General features: G+C 45.3%; 5 protein-coding genes across 5 annotated transcripts; 3 read left to right on the top strand and 2 right to left on the bottom strand.

Moving 5' to 3' along the window:
• Window positions 1–926: 926 nt before the first annotated feature.
• On the bottom strand, window positions 927–1709 carry AKAW2_50005S (uncharacterized protein; the record flags this gene model as incomplete). The annotated part of the gene is made up of 1 exon (XM_041689775.1): window positions 927–1709. The coding sequence occupies one exon, from the start codon at window positions 1707–1709 to the stop codon at window positions 927–929; it is 783 nt and encodes a 260-aa protein (XP_041543426.1).
• Window positions 1710–5935: 4226 nt separating this feature from the next.
• Window positions 5936–6529, top strand: AKAW2_50004A (uncharacterized protein; the record flags this gene model as incomplete). The annotated part of the gene is made up of 1 exon (XM_041689774.1): window positions 5936–6529. One exon carries the CDS (start codon window positions 5936–5938, stop codon window positions 6527–6529), a length of 594 nt encoding a protein of 197 aa, XP_041543425.1.
• A 1092-nt stretch (window positions 6530–7621) lies between these two features.
• Window positions 7622–7963, top strand: AKAW2_50003A (uncharacterized protein; the record flags this gene model as incomplete). The annotated part of the gene is made up of 1 exon (XM_041689773.1): window positions 7622–7963. The coding sequence occupies one exon, from the start codon at window positions 7622–7624 to the stop codon at window positions 7961–7963; it is 342 nt and encodes a 113-aa protein (XP_041543424.1).
• Window positions 7964–8324: 361 nt separating this feature from the next.
• Window positions 8325–8510, top strand: AKAW2_50002A (uncharacterized protein; the record flags this gene model as incomplete). Its single annotated transcript, XM_041689772.1, has 1 exon — window positions 8325–8510. The coding sequence occupies one exon, from the start codon at window positions 8325–8327 to the stop codon at window positions 8508–8510; it is 186 nt and encodes a 61-aa protein (XP_041543423.1).
• Window positions 8511–16499: 7989 nt separating this feature from the next.
• AKAW2_50001S (uncharacterized protein) lies at window positions 16500–17375 on the bottom strand (the record flags this gene model as incomplete). Its single annotated transcript, XM_041689771.1, has 1 exon — window positions 16500–17375. One exon carries the CDS (start codon window positions 17373–17375, stop codon window positions 16500–16502), a length of 876 nt encoding a protein of 291 aa, XP_041543422.1.
• Window positions 17376–22606: the final 5231 nt, after the last annotated feature.

Below are 22606 nucleotides of genomic sequence, written 5' to 3'. Positions count from 1 at the left end.
ATTGACAGTGTATTGATAGTCCATTGCGGAATCTTCTCACGATAAATCGGAGGATCCCTGCCTTGCAACCCGTGGCTGACTTAACGCTTTGGTTCTCTTCCACCTCTCCTATCCATGTCTAAGAAGACTGCTGCTTCCAACTGTTCTGATACAAGTCACCCCAAGGACATCCCCCATCGTAGTCGCCGCGGTTTACAGGTCGGCGAGAGGTCGGCCTGGTTGGTCTTGTTTTCTGCCTCACAGGCAGCGTCCCGGCGGCGCAGGATGGTCTGTGGGTAAGGATGCGCTGGCATGGCGGCAGGGGCAGTGCCCGACAACGCATCCAGGCTTTGCCGCACTTTATTGTTCATCAAACTGTCAGCTTAGATCATCCCACATCAAGGTGGCTCCTGAATTGTTGGATTACTTTGAAAAATAACAGCTCTGATACAATACAACTGTGTCTTATGTATCCGTCAGACGACGGGGAAATTGATGTGTCGCTCACATCAAGCAGCCTACCTACAGTCCGCTTATCCGTCCTAGATGATAGGTCCGCTGCCTCTTTCTCCTTTTCAGCTATGGGAAGTCTGCGACCTGGGCTTCCCTTTCGTGGTGATGGATTTCCATCACAATTTTTCCATTACTTTTTCTATTTTTCTTCCCAGATCGAAGTCACCTGTGGGGATCTAAAACTGGGAATTTACCTGATACAGCCAATTTTCCGGGACGTCTCGAAATTGGGTCACGTACGGAGGTGTGTACCAAAAGTCATTAGCATGCGCTAGTAGGCCTGGCGGTTTCGAAGTGTAAGACCGCTTACATAGTAATTTATATGATAGATTACTTTTCTATGAAAAGTAAGGATCTACATCAAAATCTCTATACAACAAGACTGCCTCCTGCTCTGACTACCTAAAATGGTCATTTTGAAGCTATATAGATAGCTAGAATAGGGGTCCTTCACCAAGATCCTCACGTTTAGAGAGGTATCCCTTGATGCGGACCCCCTTCCACTCCCGCTTATCACTTCCTGTACGACCCTCCTTGTATTCGTTGCCTCCCTCTAAGCGAATGATCTCTTGTATATGTCTCATCAATCGTTCAATCCAGTGTTGGATCTTCTCCTGCGATAGCTCTTCCCATGCTTTGAACCAAGCTTCTTCAGCGGTCTTCTTATCTCGAGGTGCACCTCGTGAGGTTGTACGTCGTTTCATCCAGGGCCAGGCAGCTTCGATTGCGTTTAAATCAGGCGAATTGCCTGGCCAATCTAGGATCTTTTGAATACCGAATATACTATATACAGTGTTTTGGAAGTGATGTCGGTGAGCGGGTGCGCCGTCTTCAAGTATAATAGTATTTGGGGGATCAATTTTGGAACAAGGTCTTCCTAAATTTAAAGATTCAGTTAGTTCTTGCATAGAAATTGATAAGAAAAAATAACTGACTTCATAATATCGATACCAATCAATGCCTCCTCCAGTCTCCCGCTCTAAACGGCTGTTTGCGCGATTCCATGACCATTTAGGCTCTCGACCAGGTGTACGACCAGTACGTAGCTTCATTCTAGCTAGAGAGGTAGTCATCTCCCATTCTTGCTTTCTGATTGGCTCCAGCTCTTCATTCAACTTCCTAATCTCATTAGATGCTTCTCGCTTTTGCTTAGCTGTCTCTGGCTTCCAAATATGCAAGGGTCCTTTCTTGTAGTAAGAGAAACAACCCCAGACCATAAAGTCGCTTTTACCTTTCCAACGACGACGAATGCAGGTAGATTCTTCTATTTCTTTGGAGGTCCTCCATATACGGCAACCACCACGTCGTTGTCCTAGAGAAACAGAGGTTTCATCAGTAAAATGATATTTGCAAAGTCATCCAACGTCCAATCTTTGAGGGTAAGGCAGAAGTTGAGGCGTTTTCGCCTCTGTTCGTCCGTAAGGCCAGGTTTAGTGGTAGGTTTAACAGAATGAAAGCCATGCTGCTGAAGAATACGCCAAACATATGTAGTAGATATTGAGACTTCAAAAGCAAGGATCTCACAAGATTTTTCACGGCCATTGCGATCTTTTCGTACTGCATCAACAGCTTCCTGTTGTACAGATTCAGATACTATCTTTGGTCGTCCAGAGCGTTGAGTATCTTCAGCATATTCAGTCAAGATACGAGGATCTTTATCAGGATTAAATCCACGTTCTTTTGCTTTCTTACTCCACCACTGAATTGCTTGACGAGACATTCCAGTAATGGCTTCAACCTGACTAGCAGGAACACCATGATAGAGCAAGGTAAGCGCTTGTACACGAATTGGATGATATTGACCCTTCATGTTGAACACTCGGATACTCGGTAGGTAGGCAGGCAGGCAGGCGAGTAATGATCGCATAGATTGAATAAAATGACACCTAAACGTGATAATATGTCAGTTTGAATAGCTTCATATTGCCTTTTTTGTAAAATGATAGATCAATTTGTATGAGTAGGTAAGCTTACCGCCAAGCCTACTAGCGCATGCTAATGACTTTTGGTACACACCTCCGTACTTGGCTTTGGTAATCCCGATGCGTGCAATTTACGCTTTTGCTGATCTCTGGACAGCAGGAGGGCGCATTTTATGTGCTTTCATTGCCTCGGTAGGCGGGCAAATTTGCAAACAGGTCTTTACAAATGTCTCTAGGTCAGGAGTGCTATTTCGGACACGGCTGGTTTCTTTAGTGGTCGAAGAAATACCGTGGGGAGTTGTAAAGGGGGGTCAGCTACGGTTGCTGCTGCGACTGCGGTTCACGACTTAAGCGTTGGTAAGGTCTGCGCTTCTATCTGCGCCCATAGGGTCTCTTAATTCTCCCTGTAGTTCTTTCGGCGCTTATTGTCCGGTTTCGAATTTTTGGATCTCTGTTTCCGCCGCTTCGATAATCAAAGTCTGGTGGGCGACAGCCTCTTCAGGTTGATGATCAACACCCAAACCTTCTGGTGAGTGAATTAAAAGCTGATATTGTCAGGTACGTTCGACCAAGGATTGGAAATGCCTGCTTTTGGTGTCTCCGTTCTCCTGGACCTGCCCCTAGGGATTGGTGACAGGAGTCACTTGTAGGGATAACGGGTGTGCATTCGGTGACTATTTACAGGAGATTCTGGAAGAGCTTTTGACAATCAAACCAGCTTAGTGCCTAGTACATATGACAATTCGTCAATTGTACCTAGGCACCTCCCCAAACGTTAGCCAAAAGACACTGCGAGGGATTCTGATTTGACTGGTCCGGCATAGGCACGCTGCATATGGTTATTTCTCCGTTATTGTCGAACAACCTCACTATTAAATGTCCACTGTTAACTGACCTTCCTCGTACAGAACGTTACCTTTTTCTCAATACACATAATCACTGCCGCTCGTAATCGAACACCCAGCCGCCGCGGGCGCCCGCCGCGGAGGCCAACATGAAATGAAGCTTTTTAATGCTATAGTAATAAGATGTTTTATCGAATTATGGTGATGTCCTATGATCTTGATGGGTATTTTCAAGGATATGTATCCAACCACACCGCAGTACTGCACTGAGGAGGCCTACAAGACCTTACTCTGGTTCGTATAGCCTTCTGAATTGCTATTGTGACGATATTTCTCCAGACTGTACATTGGTATAGGAGGCTGCTTTCTTTTTCCATTTCCATTCCTCCCGGGACAAACTCGGCAGAATTCATATAGAAGTAATAGAGCATTTCGGGTTATAATCTCGGCATCCTTAATAACATTTCAGTACGTTATCATAATGAACCTTAATAAGCTTGATCACAAGATCTTGAAGTTCCTTCCCCACTATACGGTGAATACATTTCTTTTTCTTTTCCTAATCAGATAAGACTGGATGTGGAGATATAAATGGGGTTTAGCTTTTACTTGTATAGTGTAGATAGAACCTTCCTAATCAGGGAGAAGAAAAGAAAAAGTCGAGACAAAGCATGTGGCTCTCTAAGCCCCTAAAGGTATTTACTGATGTACCTTCTGTCAATGTCATAAATAGTCTGTCTTGTCAACTGACTTATCACCGTTCTGAATAGCTTCACTCATTCATTTGCCAGAAAAGTTTCATAAAGTCCAGAATGAGTAATATTTGCAGATATAGCTTGTAAGATAGGTTCAAACCATATATAAGTAATAGAGCCCACTTGATATACAGAAAAAGGTTGAGTTAATCGGTTCTATACCTTCAATAGCTATCAGACGAGTCTATTTCAACTGAGCTCGCCCGAAGATTCCGTGCTCGCCCTCCCAAGCTCGCTTAGTAAGCAGGTTGAGTCCCGCACCGGAGCTTAATAAGCAGTCAGGGCCTTACCATTTCCCGTCGGTCAGTGAGCTGCGGAGCGTTCCGATTGGTTCTGGTATTTAAATGCCCCACTTGAGCAAGATTCAACCCTAGGGAAACCGCGTGACTTTGAGCCACGCGTTGATAAAAACGAACTCTCTCTTAGCGACTAAACTCCTTCAGTACTTAATATTTCTGAAATTAACCAAATTTAGTGAATCAGCTCATCTACTAGTTTACTATAGAGTAGGCAATTTTTTCGTAGCGTTTTTATTATCCTAATAGAGTTAGTTTCACCTTAAGTTGGATTAGATTCAAAGATATATATTTTATCAATGGGGGATGGCTATTAGTACGAGGTCAATGTATTTACCAAAACCCAGAGAAGCGAGTCTAGCTATATCAGGCTGAGGCTAAACGTAATAGGGTTTGTTTTTCCGTTCCGGACACACAGACAGTTGAAGCTATTCAAACAACTCCCCTCAGCTTAGAACGAATTCTTGAAATTTCTCGTTAATTTGAAGCTCAATTGATCTTAAACCTGGTTCAATCTATTAACCAGGCTTCTGGCTATCACCCAATACCCAGAAGTTATGGTTGGTGGAACTATCTGGCCAATGTCGAGGATCTAGTCCCTGAACCGCCTCGAGTATGCCACGCAGATCATAGCCGAGGCCACAGCACTGCTGGAGTTCGACAGCACCAAACGCGCCAAACTACCAGCTCCATCTCTGGAGGCCTTTTTTAACAGCGTGATTACCTTAGCTAAGAAGACCCGCGAGCAACCATCCGGACAGGAGATCCTGGGAAAGCTAAACAACCTACAGCCGACTGTAGAGGACATCACCTTCATCAAGAATGCCGTCAACAACGTACTCGCGTCGCCTGCTCCCTTCGCACCCAACGCAGCCACTCGCATCGCCTCTTGGGCTGACGTAGTCCGTTCGGGCACACCCTCATACCCGTCGACACCGAACAGCAGAGCCTCCACAACCGCGGGTGTCAAAGACAGAGAGACCGTAGTGAAACTGGATGCGAACGCGGCGGCTGTACTCCGTCGTGTATCGTCGGAAGACCTCCGCAAAAGAGCGAATGATGCCTTGGGAACACGGATAAATCTGCTCGGGAAAGCCCCTCAGGTCATAGCCGCAAAGCAACTGAAGAGCGGGGACGTAGTACTACATACCGCGACCACGGCAGAGGCAGACACTCTGAAGGCCACCGAAGAAGAATGGGTCAAAGTCCTCGGAACGTCCGCGAGGGTTGTTAGGCCCACATACGGAGTGATCATACATGGTGTACGAACCAGCAAAGAATCTATCGACACTGACAACCAAGAAAGGGCCATTGAAAAGATCGAATCCGAAAAAGCAGTGCTCCACGAGGGAGCGAAGGTAACCTATGTAGGATGGCTAACCAGAGAGGGAAGAAGGAAACAGGCCTCATCTCTTATCGTAGAGTTTACAACGAAATATCACGCGAACCGGGCCATCCGTGAGGGACTGGCGTTGAACGCGATCCACCACGACTGCGTCCTATACGACAAGTCGTGCCGACTCAAGCAGTGCTATAAATACCACGAATACGGCCACATCGGACCTCAGTGCGACGCCGCAGAGCGATGCGGATATTGCGCAGGAAAGCACAACATCAAATAATGCATGTTGAAGGAGACCGACCCCAAACCGGCACCGTCGTGTGTGCTGCGCAAAGGACTACACACGGCATGGACGCAATGCCTGTCCGCGGAGGAAGGAAATGGCCAGAATAGAACAGGCTCGACAGAATCGACCTGTCTTCTACCACGAAACAGACGATTCCGGGAGGTCGATAGTGGCGCCAGTATGAGAACTCAGGAGCATGCCACGACGCGTTCAACAAGCCCGATTGGAACACAAGACAACACCAGCATGCCAGGGAGCTCACAGACGAGCATTGCCTCCAGCCAACCGCGCCCATACGATCTGAGGAAAGCCATCCAGCCATCCACGCGGTTAGCTGGACAGGAGTGGCAGACGGCGCATAAGAGACGACGCACTGTCGCGCGACGTATTCTCGCCGAAAGTCCCGCGAATACCAGAAGAGTGGAGGTGACGACGCAACCAGATAACCCAACTCCAGGGGAAAACACGCAGCCGATCTCAAACTTCTTTGAAGCACGCCTCCCAGTCAATAATGAAAAGGCAAACCACATTATCAATACTACAGCACAATGTCATGAAGTCACTCGACAAGGTGATGGCGACCCCGTGTAGAGACAGGAAGATCACCAACTACGATTTGCTAGCAATACAAGAACCCTGGAGAAACCCTTTTATACATACGACCCACCATCCTATCCCGCAACACTTCGAACTGGCGTACCATAACCACGCGAAAACGCGGGTCTGCTTCTTTGTGAATAAAAGAATTGGTAGCAGCCGCTGTTCAATCACACACCACACTCCAGACCTAAGCTCGCTACATCTACGCTGGGGAGAAGAAGAGAGCGAAGGGATCATTATTCACAACCCGTCCCCACCCTAGAACCGACAAATAGTGCCCTTCCAGCGCTCCGGGCGGCAATGGAGCGATGGCGACCGGCCGAGCAGATCGTCGTGGGAGACTTCAACCTGCATCACCCACACTGGGGTGGCCTAATGAGGCAAAGAACGGACCCTGAGGCGGAGGAAACATTAAGACTAATTGAGGAATACGACATGGCCCTCCTCTACGAAGCAGGTACGGTTACTTTCCGAGCCCGGGGCTCCGAATCGACAATCACCTCTCCTTCCAAGATAGCCTTATCCGCTGCCTCCCACGGGACGACCTAGACCACGACTCACTCAGACCATATCCCTCTCGAGGCGATCCTGGCAACACCAACCCGCGGGCGCACATTTCCCGAAAAGTGGAACTGGGAACTCACCGATCAGGACAGACTCCACCGCGTCCTGGTGCAAAACCTACCAGACTTGACGAAGTTGAACACAGAACAAGACATAGATTACGCCACGAAGGGCATAGTCGGCGCCATCCTAGAAGCAGTCAAAGAATCCACCCCCAAATCCCGAGTCGGACCACGCTCGATACCGGGCTGGACGACGGAATGCAAGGAGGCGCAGCAGCTTGCCCGACGCCTGAGACGGAGATACCAACGTGAACGAACGCCTGAAGCCTGGGAGGCATATCGCCGAGCACGGAATTACAAGGCCAGACTTATCAGGAAAACTCTGCGGAACTACCACCGGAGGAAGGTTAAAGAGGCGACGAGCTCCCTAGAAGGCCTCTGGAAGATAGCCCGATGGGCCCGCCGTGCAGAACCACGGACCACACTCATACCACCACTCCAACGCCCGGACGGAGGAATGGAAACAGACGTAAAGGAAAAGTTGGATATGTTCAAAGACGCTTTCTTCCCACAACCTCCTGAAGTGGACCTGACTGACGTCCGAAACTACAAGTATCCAAGCCCAATGCAGCTCCCACCGATCACGCGGCGGGAGGTGACAGAAGCAATCCGACATATGCCGGGCAAAAAGACACCGGGAAAGGACACTATCCCAAGCCACCTGCTACGCCACATCTCACCATACATCGCGGAACCCCTCGCGACCTTACCAAGCGTGCCTCCGGTTACACTACTGCCCCCAACACTTCCGAGAATCGGTCACAGTAACGCTCAGGAAACCGGGGAAAGGCGACTATAGTCAACTGAAGTCATACCGACCGGTAGCACTCCTGAACACTCTGGTCAAGGTAATGGAATCCATCCTGGCAAGGCGATTGAATCACATAGTCGAGAAACACAACCTACTACCCTCACAGCACATGGGAGGACGGAGAGGAGTCTCAACAGAACAGGCCATCCATGTTTTGCTGGAAAGAATACACATGACCTGAAAATTAGCACCAATTCACATCGCCAGTGTCCTGTTTCTCGACGTCTCGGGTGCGTTCGACCATGTATCGCATACGAGGCTGCTCCACAACCTACGGAAACGAAGAATTGACTGGGACACCGTGGGATGGATCGCAAATCTCCTCGGCAACAAAAGAACAACTATACGGATGGGAGATATCGAGTCTGAAGCCTACACGGTGGTCGTCGGAATCCCCCAGGGCTCACCCCTCTCACCCGCGCTGTATCTCTTCTATAACGCGGACCTCCTCGAGGTCGCTGCGAATAGACACATACAAACGTCGGGCTGGATCGACGATGTCTGCTTTTTCACGAGGAGCACATCGACTAAATAAAACTGCAGAATCCTGGAATGGGCACATCAGAGAGCGGAAACATGGGCGAGGACCCACGGCTCGAAGTTCTCCCCACTAAATATCAGCTGGTGCACTTCACTCGATCTAGGACCAAATTTAACGTGGCTCAAACTATGAGTGGCGGATGCGGAAATCAAACCTTCCGAGACAGCCACATACCTGGGTATCACGCTGGACTCTGCGCTCCGATGGGATGATCAGGGTGAACAGGTTGAGCGGAAAGCAACGCTTTTCCTTAAAGCCTCTAACTACGCTGGCCAGAAGCACATGGGGGGCAGGACTGATGCAGCTACGCCGAATCTACCAGTTGGTAGTTGTTCCAGCACTTCTCTATGGGTGTTCAGCATGGTACGTCCTCAAATCCAGCGGCGAACATCATGAGACACGCTTACGAAGTCTAAACAAAATCCACACCCGAGCAATGCTAGCCATCACTGGCGCACACAGAACCATTTCAACAGCGGCGTTGAACATCGAAACGTATCAGCTGCCGATGCGGTGGCTGTTAGAGAAACAAATGCTGGACACGCTGGTACGGGTGGCAACCACTAGAGCCAGAGATCAAGTCGGGACAGCACGTAGGGGGGAGACCATGGGTCGGGGGCATCTCCGGCCAGACTGGTACCCCTGGGGTGGAGCCCACTTCAGTGGATCGGTGAGCTTGCCGCCCGGAGGCTGGGGCAGGCCAACTTTGGGAACCTAGAATATATCCAGCCATACATTGTGGCGCCATACGGGGCACCACCAGAGGTGACGATCGACGAGAGCGTAGAACAAGCAATCGCAAGCCACAACGACATTACGGGCAAGGACCAGTCGGCTGTAGCACTGTACACAGATGGGAGCGGGATCAACGGCAAGATAGGAGCGGCAGCGGTATGTCCGCAGTACCAAGAGACGCGGACAGCCTACCTGGGCTAACAGTCAGGGGCCACAGTGTATGCCGCGGAACTGCAAGGGATCTTCCTGGCCCTGGTCATGATCATACGTCATCGAATAAGTCAGGCAGTGATCTTTACCGACAACCAGGCAGCTCTACGAGCGCTACGAAACCTAGGCAGGCAGTCAGGACAATATCTCCTAGAAGCAGCCATAGCAGCGGTAGATAAAGCAAGGGAAAACGGACTCACGGTAAGCTTCCGATGGATACCGTCACATAGTGGCGTCGAAGGCAACGAGCTAGCCGACAAAGCGGCGAAAGAAGCCACCGGATGGCGACAGACCCGTGGACACCGCGGCAGGATGAAAGAAATGATGACCGCAACGACAGCACCACGGCTGATCCAACAAAGACTCCTTCGCTCTGCGGTAGAATCCAGGATCCGGGAGACAATCAACGCCCAGTGGGAACAAGAATGGCAGACAAAGCCACACGGGCGTGCAGTGTATGAACTGACGCCGATCCCAACGAGGGAGGTCTTGAGAATACACCGAAGTCTCCCGCGCCCCCTAAGCACAGTAATTGTGCAAATGCGGACAGGGAAAATCGGGCTCCGACACTACCTATATCGATACGGGGTGCCAGATATGCAGGACGGAGACTGCCGCTGCGGGAGGACTACCCAGACTGTACGACACGTTCTCCTCGCCTGCCCACTCTTCAAGAACCTACGCGAACAGTATCTAGCGAGACCGGGAGGAAGATTGGAAGGACGATGAGATGTGAAAACAATACTGAATACGCCCGGGCTGGCAATACGGGCGGCCAAATTCATGCTACGAACAGGGCTCCTTGGGCAATTTGGAGCCGTACAGCAGGATGAACTAGATGAGGCAGAGTACTGAGGTCAATGGGTATGTAGATGGAGAAGGGGACTTGGGGTGCCCTGGGCGAATGCCCAGTGGAGCCAAGCCCTCGATTTAGGCAGACATAAGAGATGTTAAATAGGTATTACTAACCACCCCTACCGTCATAAGCGGTGGGGCGGTTCCCGCATAGCCATCGACTATGATAGGCTGGGACGGCGAATGAAAAGACCGAGACCGAGACCGAGTTGAAGCTATTCCCATCTGAAAGCCTGTTTCATCCCATCATTGATAAGACTACCGCCACCACCCGGCATGGAGCCACCGTGCGGTACATCACCGCTTCGCAGAACACGCACACGAACTAATGAATTTCTTTCAAGACCACGAGTTGCAATGGTGCCTGGCCCCAGGCGAGACGACATTTTGGTCTCTGAACAACCTGGGACGACATCAGTACTCGATCTCACACTTACTAACGACATGACGCGGCTGATCAAATGCCAACTTTACCTTGACCACTACGGGTCCGACCACAGGGGCACGTACTCGGAATGGACCCTCCAATCAGAGCAGACTAGGAAGCCCAAACCGAGAAGAGCGTACGACCAAGCAGACTGGGCCCAAGTAGGCCAAACCATAATGAGGTCGATTAACCCACAGTTGAGGATTCAATCCGAGCAGGACCTAGGCCAGGCGGTTAACCATCTGAATTAAACTACGATAAACGCGCTCGACAAGCATGTGCCGGTACAGGCCCCGTGCCCGTACTCGAAGCGCTGGTTCACAGCAGATCTCAGGACCCAACAGGTGGAAGTCAACCAAGCCCGCCGGAGGTGGCAAGATGGTTGTGCCACCCTTAGACCCAACCACCCAACGACCAAGGCAATGTTTGCAGAAATGCGCGAAAGAAGACGAAAATGGACAAGAGCAATTGGAAAAGCAGAACAAGCCACTGGAGGGAGTTTCTTGACAAAGCAGGCGAAGGCCATCTGTGGGAAGCAGCCACCTATATGCGCCCACGAGACGCTTATACGAGCATCCCAGCGATTAAAGTGGGCACGGAGGAGGTAACTGACAACCAAAGAAAAGCAGAGACGTTCCTTGATTCCTTCTTTCCAAAAATGGCAGAACCCGACGTGGAGAATAGAAAGCAACCCCACCGAAGAATTGCCGTGTGAGCCGATCACTGAACAGGAGATATATCGATCACTTCAAGTCGCCAAGGGTAATACCCCCCCCCCCCTGGCAGAGATGGAATTCCCACCCTAGTATGGAAATATCTGTGGGTGTACCTGAAAGAAATTATTACCACCCTCTTCACCAAGTCAGTAGATCTGGGCTACTACTACCTCAGACAATGGAAGCAGGCGCGGATCGTAGTGCTGCGGAAGCCGGGAAAACCAGACTATTCGGCGCCGGGAGCATACCGACCGATATCACTACTGAATACGCTGGGGAAGCTACTAGAAGCCGTTATGGCCGGACGACTCTCCTACTGGGCGGAGAGATTCAAGCTACTCCCGGACACACAATTTGGAGGCAGACCAGGACGAAACAGCGGACCGTCTGGCCAAGGAAGCGGTGGGCGCAGGAAAGAAACACCCTTTCCAGCATCTGCTATCACGGGAGAAGGCTTTCATCCGCAACAAGATCGAAAATGAATGGGAACAAGAATGGAAGACCTCTAAGAACGGAGGGCACCTCCGACGCATGGATCAGGCCCTGCCCGCGTGCCGCACGCGCCGACTGTACGGCTCACTTCCCCGCAACCGAGCCTACCCGCTGGCGCAACTTCGGACCGGCCACTCGTGGCTCGCCACCTATGCCAAGCAACATGGCTTCCGAGATAACGAGCAGTGCGAATGTGGAGCGACGGAAACCGTGGTCCACGTACTGATAGGCTGCCCGCGGCTGAGAGCGCTACGGCAAGAACTGCGGCGGAAAATCGGCGGCGCATTTAACAACATTTCAGATATGCTAGGAGGAGCAGGCCAAGGTAAGGAAGGTAAGTTGGGAGATACCGCGCAGAATGGTGGCGTCCTAGGGGCGGTACTGGATTTTGCAGAGGCGTCGCAGAGATTTCGAAGTCGCGCGCCACGAGGGCGGCAGAACAGAACACCAGGCAACGGCCAACACAGGCCTTGACGAGGCTCCAAGTTCGTCAGGAAAGTAATAGTCTACGGCTAATGGATGTACCTTGAGAGTAGACAGTGGTTCCCTGCATATCGCTCAAAGCGAGGGGCCAGCGTATGAATTATCATCATCATCATCACTGATAAGACTGTTTTACTATATTCTCCGAGTCTTCACATCTAAGCACATTGGTAATCATATTTAGATACATATTATGACATCAATCCAATTCAAGAGGTCGTTATATGAACCAATACATCTAGTGCTCAAATGTGAAATTACATTAGATAACTTCAGCCTAGCCTGCATGATGACAAAAACACATAATATTGTATTTAACGTTACCAGATCAGACGAGCCAAGCGGTGGGAAGGGCCTTACTGTAATACCATCCAAAAGATGCATTTTAAGTTAAGATATGTGGACTACTAAAACCTACAGAGGCTTAATATCTGGTATGTAAGATATACAGTGGCTTAAGTATATTCTAGTATTTTTGTATGATTTTATAGCCTTCTGATGAGCCTAGTAATATTAAATGATGTATTTTACTGTACTTATTATGTTCAAACATCTCTACAGAAATCTCAAAGTTTTACTGAGAAAATAGTGAACAATTTCTTTTCTTCAAGTCATATGTGAATTCATAATATTTGAATTTATATTGTTCCTGGAATATACTGATATAAAGATATTACGTTCAATATGGCATTACGGGGTGGCCCGTCCGACCGTTGGTTACGTTAGTGGAAAGGTCACTTAGTTATAAAAAAAAAAAAAAAAAGACTTCGTTGGTTTAAGCATCAGTTGCCCGTAGAAACAGGCTTTCTTGAGTTTTCGTGCCATTTAGACAACCTTCAAGTTCTTATCTTGGCATCAAGTATGACTGCGCACGCAGACTTTTACACATGTATCCTTAAATTGAAAGCTTTAAAAGCAAGACTAGATTTTTCATCCCAAGTGACGGTCTTCATAACAAGTATATAAGCTGTATATCTCCAAACTGAAGATTAGTGGCATAAACATTGTTTTGCCAGGGGAAGGCGGCGGCGGCGGCCGGATCGGCGTCCGATTACGTTAGGTGGTCTCTGGTTAGTTGTGAACTCGTTGTCGTTAACGTTTATTGGTCTTTTCTCAGGTTAAGACCAAATATCACCATCACCCAAGGCATGTACATTCACCTTGCTTCGATTGGCTGTGTTCGAATGTTACGACTTCTGAATGCTATTCAGTTTCATGGAATGACCGATCATATGCTCAATGTCGCATGAATTCCAAGGTGGCCGACTCACTCTAATGCTTATCTTGCTCTGGCATTACGTTGAAGCAAACTAGTAGATTCGGGTGAACGGAATAAAGCTTGCGGTTCTGCAGCTGTTAGTCGTGATAGACTTATGAGATGCCTCAATCCGTGTGACCCTCTACTGAGAATTGCAACTGTGCAGCCAATTCGCTCATACATTTGTTTGCTGTCAGAGAACTATAGCACGCGATTGCAATTGTGGAATTACTCTAATTAGAAAAGTGGATGACATTATGAACACCTGCAAATGACATAAAGATAACGAACATATAACAGCAATGATAGGGTATACACATTGTTCTTGGATTCAGTCAACATCCATCCCCGAATGAAAGACACAATCTCTACAACTTCCCTGCAATGAAATGAGCTTGACTTCGCATGGTAGGGTTAGCAAGAACGTCATCCATATCGATTCGAACACTGAGTTCGCCGAATGATCTCGAAATTTGAATTGCGCCCAGGAGATCGTCACAGAATCGGGAAAAGTGTACATCAAATCGTGTATCCAAGTGCCCAAATGTCCGATTGAAAGTGACCGCCCAAGTTTTTTCAACTAAAGGTAAGACATGCTCAATACCCTGATGAGTATATGGGTGGCGTAAACTTTGCAGTTCAGTGTTTGTTGAGAGCACTATCGGAATTTGCGGTTGCGACATGATGGTCTCAAACTCGGAGAGAAGCTCACCGTAAAAGTTGCCACTGAGATACTGAATCGTATCACATAAGTCGTCTAGGATATTGGCTGCGAAGGAGGCGGAAATCGCGTCAAGACAATGTCCTAGGGAAATTTCAATTGAATGTCGCTTAACCGTCGAGATAACCCAAACGTCGACGCAATTTGTGGGAGAGATGAATTCAGTCATCGTGTAGAGCATTCCAGGGGAGGAAGGCCTTGCAGGGATGTCTTCAACATTCTGATGTTGAACAACTGAGCTCAGCCTGGTCATAGCTGGCCACTCCGTACACTGTTTCCTGATACTCTCAAAACCGATGTGTTGATGCGGAATACCAAGCACAAGTTGTTCCTGAACATTCCGAAGAAGCTTTTGCACAGACTTTTGCAATTTGACCCTCACGGGGATTATGTTCACACACGGCCCCGTGGTCTTGTCGATATTGTCGATGGGCAGAATTCGACTGGATACAAGTTGGCCAAAGACGATATCATTTCTGTGAGATAGGCGGCTGAGTACTATGGCCCATGCAGTTTGTAGTATGGTCGAGAATGTGATGTTGTGTGAATTCAAATTCACGTTAGGAATTTGGCGAACCACTTTCGTATCTGACTCAGCCGATTTTTCAGGAGACGAATTTAGGCAGAAGGTTGTCATAGAAGACCCCTTAAGATACTTGGACCAGTACTTTTTCGCGGCAGAAGTATCAAAAGTTCGGCAGGTTTGAATGAAGGATGAAAATTGTCGAGGAATTTCTGGTTTCTGACCGCAAAGAAACTTCTCAAGATCCCCAAAAAACATTTTAATGCTAGCCGCATCGTACTGTGCATGGGAGAGCCTGATGATGAGGCGTGAACAACAACTATCGCTGATGATCGCAAAAAATTTGGTGATAAGCTCACCAATCACAAACGAAGATTCTTGATCTCTTCGGATTAGCTCTTGACAGAAAGAGTCTAAAAGATGTGTTTCGCACTCTTGAAGGGAAAATTGGAAGGGAGGACGACGAAGTATGACTTGCAGAAGCTTGAGGTCATGAACAAGAAAAACAGTCCGAAGAATTTCATGTTGCATGATGAGTGAATGACACGAGGCTTGGAGGCGAGCGGTCTCAATTGGTGTCCGAAAGTCAAGTATCAAGTAATTTGTGAACCCTCGGCTCCGGAGTGCACCGTGCGATACTGCGAACAGTTGAAAATCAGTGGACTCAATGATTATGTCGATATCTTCGGCCGAAATTGGAGGCAGAACTGCAGAAATAGGCACGGAAAGAGCAGGTTCATAAGGACCTATGTGACGCTGGAAGTCTAAATGCTTCTCAAGAGGATCAGGTGCTAAAGTTGCATTTTTGGCGACCATACATAGCTCCGACAGGGATGGTTGCTGAAAAATCTGTGCCATGGTTAAAGATATCCCGGCCGCTCGAGCAGCCGAAACAAGACGCATGGCCGCGATCGAGTCGCCTCCCAGCTGGAAGAAGCTGTCATTTGCCCCAATGTCTGCTGCTGAAATCTGTAGTACTACAGCCCAGAGTACCTGCATCTGCTGTTCTGCCAGGGAGCTGGGTAGTTCCTTCTTTATCTTACCGAGCACCAGCATGCTAAGCTGTACTATAGTAAGATCCTGCACTAGATCGCGTAGCTGCTTGCAGTTAGTCTTGCCAGACACAGTGAGCGGGAGCCGGCGTAGTGGCACAAAAATAGAGAATATTATATACGCTGAAAGCTTCTGCAATAACATTGTCTTTATAGAGCAGAAGATTGATGAAATCTGCTGTTAAATAGCTGGCTTAAGTATTATCACGGAAATTATATAGTCATCTACTACAGTTTTTATATCAGTCAGGTTATTACTGCAGTCAATATAAGCCACCAAGGCTTTTTTAATAGTATTATAATACAGATTAACCACCTCTATAGCCACCTCCCGGTGTGGCAGAAGGAGACGCAGCTGGTACTTAATTTTATCCAGTTTGATTTACTGTCTGTGGAGCTTGACTTGGAAGTTCTTACAGCTAACAAAGATAAGAGAACTGTCGGAAGCATAGTGCATAATGTTACTGGTCTTGTAGAAGCGGCAACGCTGGCAGAATAATAAGAGTTCAGCTTAGCCAGGGTTCTCAATGAAAAAGGCCATGGTCTTGTCCGGGTTGTTCAGATAGCCTCGGGCAAGGATCAGTCCTTTGATGAGAAGCTCGCCTTCAGCACCGATCGGTGCCAGCCGGTTATGGTCATGTGAACTGGTTACCCAAGACGTGCAGCCAACAGGTTTACCAATACTGCCGGTAGGAGCTTGAGGAGCCCACGATGTTGCAACAGTACAACAAACGGAACATTCTGTCGGACCGTAACCAATCATGAGGCCCTCTAGTTGACACCATTGCTGCAAATCAGCAAGACACGGCTTCTCACCCATGAGAATGAGATGGCTTAATGACGGAACCTGGTTAGGATTGACTAGCCTAGCCACAGAGGGTGTGAGAAGCGCATAATTGACTCTTAGCGTCCGCATGACAGACGTAATCTCATCCATTCTCTGATTCTCAGAGGGAATGCAGATGCACCCTCCAAAGAGCAAGGTAGAGAGAATTTCACACAAGGAGGCATCGAAAGTGAGTGAAGAAAACTGAAGGACGCGAGCTTCTGGTCCGAGGAGAAATGAGCGAGAATGGTAACTGGCACTACTGGCAAAAGAGGTGTGTGGAACAACAACGCCTTTCGGTCTGCCCGTGCTACCGGAGGTAAACAGGATGTAGGCGGCATTTTCACTATTCGTAGTCACGGAGACGTTTGGGCGATATGAACAAAGTGAGCAATGGTCAACCGTGAGGATGCCGATAGGAGAAAAGGGCCTATGGGAAAGGGCTAGCGAGACCAAGATGAGCTTAGCCTGTATTTCACGACAAATTTTATTCAGCCTTGCTTGCGGCTGAGAAGGGTCAAGGGGAACGAAAGCGCCGCCGGCCTTCAGGATGCCCAGCATTGCTACCACTGCCTACTTGGACTTTTCGAAACAGATTGGCACCATTATCTCAGGTCTAATCCCGAGAGATACCAGCTGGCCGGCTAAGCAGCCGGATAGGTTATCCAACTCCTGGTATATCAAGTCGCCGTTCCATATATAAATTACAGGGGTATTGGAGTATTTAAATATCTACTCTTCTATAAGTTTATATATACAGGACTGCATGGTTTTAGAATATTCTGTATTCTAGCTTTAAATATCCAGCTAATTATTCTTGTTTATTATTATAATCTTATTTAACTGGATCTCAGCTTCAGCTTGACTGAGCTATTATAAAATATGTTTAAATTAAAACAGGATTTATTATATTTATATAATATTAATGACTTTGTGGTTATAACTTACTGTAATAGAAATCTGCCTGGTAGCTAGCTTGTATTTTAATATTAATATATAAAAATTAAAAGCAGACTTACCCTTGTCCGAAAAATACTGATAAAAGATAGAATCTAGTTTATCTTTTAGTACAGCTGGTTATATAAGAAGCAGACTAGAGAATATATATATCAGTTTTATTATACTGTTATATTAGCAGATATTCTATAATTCTGTTTGTTTAAATAGAATTATTATAATTAATTAAATTTACAGCTGTAGAAGAAAATCGGTAACTGACTTTCCAGGCTAAAATAAGATCTGGATAAGAATAGTAGTAATTATCAGATTTATTATCTTGGTAATACTGTCTACAGGTATGTTATGACCGGCCAGTATCACATTAAAGATAATATTAAAAGATGTTGTATACTGTATAATTATTATCTTCCACACAGCCCGGATCACAGTGGATGGGGTAATATCTGGATATTTTATTTTATTTTAATAAACTTAATATTTCAGAATAGTATTTATATGTAGTTTATATCCTGCTGTTAACAGTGCAGGGAAAAATATACAGCTGGTATTAACTAAATATAAATTCCAGAAGTCCTGCATGGTGTTTCTGTCTAGTTTTATAATATACTGGATAAATTTGTTATACAAGATACAAGACAGAATAGTTTTATTTGTATATATCTTGGCTATAGTCTTTAATATTAGCAGCAGAGACCAGCTATTATAGAGTATATAATAAACTGTTTACACGAAAGTCTTATAAGTATATTCTCTACACTGATCATATACAACAGTGTAATAAGTGAGGGACTGACTAAAGTTGAAAAATTATTACTAATCCCACTTTATAAAAATAATAAAGTTACTGCTCTCAGTCTAATCTGTTCTCTGCTTAATAATAGCCTGAAATATTCTATATATCTGTATCTGTACCAGGCAGGTATACTAAATAGACTAGGCTTATATTATAATGGTCTATATATTATAGAAGTATACTAGGTTAACATCATCGGGCAGTTTATAAACCTCGTGTGTAATATATATACCTGGCTTCTTAAGTAAAAGAGTTATTAGACCCTTTTATAGAGATATATATAGATAGATATCTTCCAGGATATCCTGGCTAAGTATATATATTATATGGATCTCCTGCAGTACTTTATTAATTATCTTAATTAAGCCCAGCAGCATAAAAAGTGGAAGTGTTGTGTTAGTATCAGGAAATGATTATTCCCGGGCAGCAGACATCTCCAACAGGAATAGTTACTGAAAAATCTGTGCTATAATCAAAGATATCCTGGCTGCTTGAGCAGCTGAAATAAAATATATGGCTATAATTAAGTCATCTTCTAGCTAGAAGAAGCTGTCATTTGTCCTAATATCTGCTGCTGGAATCTGTAGTATTATAGTTTAAAATATCTGTATTTGCTGCTCTGCCAGAGAGCTGGATAGTTTTTTTTTTACTTTACTAAGTACCAGTGTGCTAAGCTGTATTATAGTAAGATCCTGTACCAGGTTGCATAGCTGCTTGCAGTTAATCTTACTAGATATAGTAAACGGGAGCTGGTATAATGGTATAAAAATAGAGAATATTATATATACTGGAAGCTTCTATAATAATATTATCTTTATAGAGTAGAAGATTAATAAGATCTGCTGTCAGGTAGCTGATTTAAGTACTATTATAGAAATTATATAGCTATCTGCTATAGTTTCTATATTAGTTAAATTATTACTATAATTAATATAGGCTACTAAGGTCTTTTTAGCAGTATTATGGTATAGATTAACTATCTTTATAGTTATCTCTTAGTGCGGCAGAAGGAGATACAGCTGGTATTTAATCTTATCTAGTTTAATTTACTGTCTGTAAAGCTTGACTTGAGAGTCCTTACAGCTAATAAAAATAAAAGAACTGTTAAAAGCATAGTGTATGATATTACTGGTCTTATAGAAGCAGTAATACTGGCAGAATGATGAGAGTTTAGTTTAGTCAGGGTTCTTAATGAAGAAGGCCATGGTCTTGTCCAGATTATTCAGATAGCCTCGGGTAAGGATTGGTTCTTTAATGAAAAGCTCGCCTTCAGCACCGATCGGTGCCAGCCGATCATGATCATTCGGGGAAACTATCCATGTCAAACACCCGACGCCGCGTCCGATGGAAGGCTGAGTTGAATGGTACTCTAGATCCGTCTGGATAACGCACCACATCGAACATTCTGCTGGACCGTATACATTTATCATGTCGACATGATCCTGCCAACGATCGAGCAACTGCCACTGAAATGCTTCGCCTCCGACTGACAGCGTACGAAGACCAGGCACAAGGTCTGGGCTAAGGAAGGCTGCCACAGTAGGTGTCAAACAAACCTGATTCACTCCCATTTTGTTCATCGCGAGAGGTAAATCATTCGAACGGCCATCGTCTGAGGGCATGCAAATGCATCCACCAAAAGATAATGTACCAAAGATATCTGAGTTGCTAATGTCGAACGTGAAAACTGCGAATTAGAACACACGACTATCTGGACCGAACTTCATCACTGCCCCGTGCGCAAGTAAGCTTGTAACAATCACGTAGTGGCTCAGCATAATTCCTTTTGGTGTGCCGGTGCTGCCAGACGTGAAGACAACCATAGCAGCATTGTCGGGATTATTTCTGCTGACTACCAGAGGTGGCGCGTCGTCAAATAAAGCTCTTTGAAGAATGATCCGTTCGACCCCAACGGGCTTGATTGTCGTCGAGTGAGTTGGTGAGCAAAGATAAATCCGGGCCTTCACCGCGGTTAAGATGAAGTCATGGCGGTGTTGGGGATGGTTTGGGTCAAGCGCGACATAAGCGCCGCCGGCCTTCAGGACGCCCAGCATCGCTACCACTGCCCACTTGGACTTTTTGAAACAGATTAGTATTATTACCTCGGGTCTGACTCTGAGAGATACCAGCTGGCCGGTTAAGCAGCTGGATAGGTTGTCTAACTCCTAGTATATTAAGTTACTGTTCCATATATAAATTACAGGGGTGTTAGAATGCTTAAGTATCTACTTTTCTATAAGTTTATATATACAGGACTGCATGGCTTCAGGATATTTTATATTTCAGCTTTAAATATCTAGTTAATTATTCTTATTTATTATTATAATCTTGCTTAGCTGGATCTCAGCCTCAGCTTAATTAAGTTATTATAGAATATACTTAAGCTGAGATAGGATCTGTTATATCTATACAGTATTAATAATTTTATAATTATAGCTTACTATAATAAAAACCTGCCTGGCAGCTGGCTTGTACTTTAATATTAGTATATAAAAATTAAAAATAGATTTATTCTTATTTAAAGAATATTGATAGAAAATAGAATCCAGTTTATCTTCTGGTACAGCTAATTATATAAGAAGTAGACTGGAGAATATATATACCAGTCTTACTATATTATTATATTAGCAGATATTCTGCAGCCCTGTCTGTTTAAATAGAATTATTATAATTAACTAAACTTACAGCTGCAGAAAAAAATTAGCAACTAACTTTCTGGGCTGAAACGAGATCTGGATAAAAATAGTAATAATTATTAAGTCTATTATCTCAGTAATACTGTCTACAGACGCGTTGTGACCGGCTAGTATTATATTAAAGATAATATTAAAAAATATTATATATTATGTAGTTACTATCTTCCACACGGCCCGGATTACAGTAGATAGAATAATATCTAGATATTTTATTCTATTCTAACAAATTTAATATTTTAGAATAGTATTTATATATAATTTATATCTTACTGTTAGTAGTATAGAAAAAAATATACAGCTAGTATCAGCTAGATATAAATCTTAGAAATCTTGTGCAGTATTCCTGTCCAGCTCTGTAGTATACTAGATAAATCTGTTATACAGGATATAAGACAGGACAGTTCTATTTGTATATATTTTAGTTATAATCTTTAATATCAGTAACAGAGACTAGTTATTATAGAGTGCATAGTAAACTGTCCACATAAAAATCTCACAGGTATATTTTCTATACTAGTTATATATAATAGTATAGCAAGCAAGGGGCTGGCTAAAGCTAAAAAACTATTATTAATCCTGCTTTATAAAAATAACAAGATTACTGCTTTCAGTCTAATCTATTTCTTATTTAATAATAGCCTGAAATATTCTATATATCTGTATTTGCACCAGGCAGGTATATTAGATAAGCTAAACTTATATTATAATAATCTATGTATCATAGAAGTATATCAGGTTAATATTATCAGACAGCTTATAAACCTCGTGTGTAACATACATACCTGGCTCCTTGAGTAAAAGAGTTATTAGATCTTTTTATAAAAGTGTACATGGATAAATATCTTCCAGGATATCCTGGCTAAGTATATATATTATATAGATCTCCTGCAGCACTTTATTGACTGTCTCAATTAAGCCTAGTAATATAAAAAGTAGAAGTGTTATATTAGCATCAGGGGACAATCATTCCTGGGCAGCAGATATCTCTGATAGAAATGGTTGCTGAAAAATCTATGTTACAGTCAAAGATATCCTAGCCACTCAAGCAGCCGAAACAAGATATATAGCCACGATTGAGTCGCCTTCCAGCCGGAAGAAGCTGTCATTTGCCCCAACGTCTGCTGCCGGAATCTGTAGCACCGCAGCCCAGAGTGCCTGCATCTGCTGCTCTGCCGGGGAGCTGGGTAGTTCCTTCTTTTTATTTTTTTTTTATTATTATTAGGGTTTTTAGGGTTCTTAGGGTTTTAGGGTTTTATTAGGGTTTAGGGTTTTAGGGTTTTAGGGTTTAGGGTTTTAGGGTTTAGGGTTTTAGGGTTTTTATTAGGGTTTTAGGGTTTAGGGTT

This window comes from Aspergillus luchuensis, chromosome 5 (genome assembly GCF_016861625.1).
Source record: "Aspergillus luchuensis IFO 4308 DNA, chromosome 5, nearly complete sequence".
Lineage (NCBI taxonomy): Eukaryota > Fungi > Ascomycota > Eurotiomycetes > Eurotiales > Aspergillaceae > Aspergillus > Aspergillus luchuensis.
The sequence above is the reverse complement of the archived record's forward strand: the minus strand, read 5'-3'. Positions and strand labels throughout refer to the sequence as shown.